Source organism: Argentina silus, assembly GCF_951799395.1.
Source record: "Argentina silus genome assembly, chromosome: 16".
Classification (NCBI taxonomy): domain Eukaryota; kingdom Metazoa; phylum Chordata; class Actinopteri; order Argentiniformes; family Argentinidae; genus Argentina; species Argentina silus.
In genome coordinates, this window is record NC_139670.1 from 149,257 (window position 1) to 152,500 (window position 3,244).

The 3,244-nt window shown below is 52.4% G+C and overlaps 1 protein-coding gene across 1 annotated transcript; it reads left to right on the plus strand.

The window, feature by feature from the left end:
• Positions 1–282: 282 nt before the first annotated feature.
• On the plus strand, positions 283–2,354 carry prrt2 (proline-rich transmembrane protein 2; the record flags this gene model as incomplete). The annotated part of the gene is made up of 4 exons (XM_083687546.1): positions 283–550; positions 851–1,158; positions 1,480–1,609; positions 1,856–2,354. 4 exons carry the CDS (start codon positions 283–285, stop codon positions 1,870–1,872), a joined length of 723 nt encoding a protein of 240 aa, XP_083543672.1. The 3' UTR covers positions 1,873–2,354.
• Between the last annotated feature and the right edge of the window lie 890 nt (positions 2,355–3,244).

A 3,244-nucleotide genomic window follows, 5' to 3' on the forward strand; every position in this document is an offset into this window, starting at 1 on the left:
TAGGACTCTGTTACACAAGAGTAGAGACGTGTGTGTGTGTGTGTGTGTGAGAGAGAGAGAGAGAGATAAGGAGCTGGTGATTAGACTGGCAGGTGTCATGGATACGATGGGCTCCAATCAGCACAGCCTGAAGAGTGAAGAACAGACAGAGGGGGAGGAGGAGGAGGGGGTGGGGGAGGAGGAGGAGAGGGAGGAGGAGGGTGGTGTTATAACTAAACACTTTGTCTGCCCTTAGGTGTACACACACACAGAGTGAGCAGAGGACCACAGACAGACATCAACATGGCTCTGAACACTAGCTCCGCCCCTGACGCGTGGCCAGGTGAGGAGCAGTCATCCCTATTGGACCAGGACAACTCATCATGCCACACCCCCGTCTCCATCTCTATCCCTCCCCCTCCCCAGCTGGTCATGGATGCCCCCCTGCCCCTCCCCCTCCCCTACTGCCCCCCCCCCACGGCCAGCCCAGACACCCTCCCTGGTCCTGGTCCTGGTTCTGGTCCAGCTACCGGGGAACTGGTGATCGTCATTAACGACAGGCTGGAGAACAGTAAGTAAGCAATGCTGTGTGTGTGTGTGTGTGTGTGTGTGTGTGTGTGTGTGTGTGTGTGTGTGTGTGTGTGTGTGTGTGTGTGTGTGTGTGTGTGTGTGTGTGTGTGTGTGTGTGTGTGTGTGTGTGTGTGTGTGTGTGTGTGTGTATATTGATGTGAGTTGACGTCATGGATGAGTCTGCAGCCTGGACCTGATGTTGCTGAGCCTGTCCAATCCATTTGACTTTCAATTACAGCCTGCTAGGACACACACACACACACACTGATAATGGTGTCCATGGTAATGACTCTCCTCCTAGGTAACGGTCTCCATGGCGCCCAGGCGGACCCCGCCCCCCCGGTGGTCTCCTCCCCCCCCAGACGGCAGCGTTCCATCTCCTATTCCCAGCCCCGCCCCCACCACGCCAAGACCAGGAAGGGCAGCAGAGCCAGCTCTGTGGGCTACACCGCCTTCTCGCCCCGCCCCTCCCTCTCCAGACACTCCTCCCTGGCCATGGCCCCGCCCCTCCCCAGGACCAAGCCCAAAGACTACCTCCTATTGGCCGTGCTCGCATGCTTCTGCCCCGTCTGGCCAATCAACATCGTCGGATTCGTTTACTCTGTCATGGTAAGACCTGTCTGTCTCTCTGCCTGTCTGTCTCTCTGCCTGTCTGTCTCTCTGCCTGCCTGTCTATCTGTGTGTCTGTCTGTCTCTCTGCCTGCCTGTCTATCTGTGTGTCTGTCTGTCTGTCTCTCTGCCTGCCTGTCTGTCTGTCTGTCTGTCTCTCTGCCTGCCTGTCTCTCTGCCTGCCTGTCTATCTGTGTGTCTGTCTGTCTGTCTCTCTGCCTGCCTGTCTCTCTGTCTGTCTCTCTGTCTGTCTCTCTGTCTGTCTCTCTGTCTGTCTGCCAGATCTGCTGTTCTGTTAACCTGCCCCCCCCCCCCCCCCAGAGTAAGAACAGTCTGGAACAGGGGAACAGCGATGGTGCTCAGCGTCTCGGCCGCGTGGCAAAGATGCTGTCTGTGGTGTCGCTGGTGGGCGGGACCATCATCATCATCGCCTGCATCATCAACCTGGCCAGTAAGTAACCAATCACAGGCCAGTATGAACCTCTGTTCTAACACTTTACAAATGGAGGAGAGGAGAGGAGAGGAGAGGAGAGACCAGACCAGACCAGACCAGACCAGACCGGTCCGAGGTTGATGTCTGTTATATAAGAGAGGAGAGGAGATGCTGATACTGAGTTCCAGATAACTGCTGATCCTCTCTTTCATCCTCCTCTCCTCTCCTCCCCCCAATTCATCCTGTCTTTCTTTCCTTTTTTAGTAAATGTGAAATCCTGAGTGTCGATCGACAGGAAACAGGATATGACACCGTCGGCCAACCCCGCCCCTTCCCGTCTCAGTCGCATCGTTACCTGGAAACACACACACACACACACACACACACACACACACACACACACACACACACACACACACCCCTCTATATTGTGTATATGTCATTGTGATGATAATGAACCATATATATGCAAGCTGCTGCTCTGGGGTGGATCAGCCAATCAGACTCACCATCTCTCTTCTGTATTCTACCCATCCTCAACTCCTCCTCCACAACATGACTACAGACTAGAGGAGGAGGAGGAGGAGGAGGAGGTCGTCTTCACAGCTGGAGCCTCATACTGAACCAGTTGATCCTTCATCTCCCTGACGACCAGAGACATCACATGGGTATTGATTCCCAGAGGGCCGTGGGTCAGAGGGGACGGAGCAGAAATACATCCCTTCATTTCTCCTCTGGTCTCACTTACTGGAATAATGCAATATCAAACCTACTGTTGGAGGGAGGGAGGGGGGGAGGGAGGGAGGGAGGATGAGAGAGAGAGAGAGAGAAAAAAAACCTGTGTTAAGGCTGAGCTGAGAGGTAGAGGGTTATACTGCGTTAACCAGGAGATTTCAATAAAGTTGGGTTGTTTTGAATCATTGAAATGCGATTTCTGTACCTTTGATATGAATCCTGTCTGACCGAGGTGAGGATGCTGCACTAATACTGGACTGACCCTAACAGGCGCGTGTGTGTGTGTGTGAACATGTGGGCATCTCTTATCAGTGAACATACGAGGTATTCTACTGAGCGTCATAGAAACAGATTGAGTAGAACTGAACTGATTGAGTAGAACTGACACGCCCATTCAGAGGTGGGCGTGGCGGCGGACATCTTTGGTGTTTTAGTTGCCGACCGACTAATTGTAGTTCTGATATCTGATCAATACTGTAATCCTGTTGTCAATATCAACAATTGTCATTATTAATGTTGGGTATTAATCTCTATATAAACATCACCTGAACAGCATTCCTGCACTCACCTCTGTATTCAACAAGTCATTTATTATTGTTATTATTATGATTATTATTATTGTTGTTGTTATTATTAGGCCTTGTTTCCTCTGTAAGGAGACCAGTGATCTCCTGCTCCAGCTCAACACTGACACCTGACTCAGCTGTGACATCACTGGCCTGGGCTGACAACCTGACCACTGCAGCGCTCCAGGAAGTGGTTCCTGTTGTTGTAAACATCAATATTGTGTCAAATTCTTCCTTGTTGAGTTTGGAGGGAGGAGGGGGGGAGGAGAGGGGAGGGGGGAAGGAGGATGGATGGGGGAGGAGAGGGGAGGGGGGGAGGAGGATGGATGGGGGAGGGGGGGAGGAGAGGGGA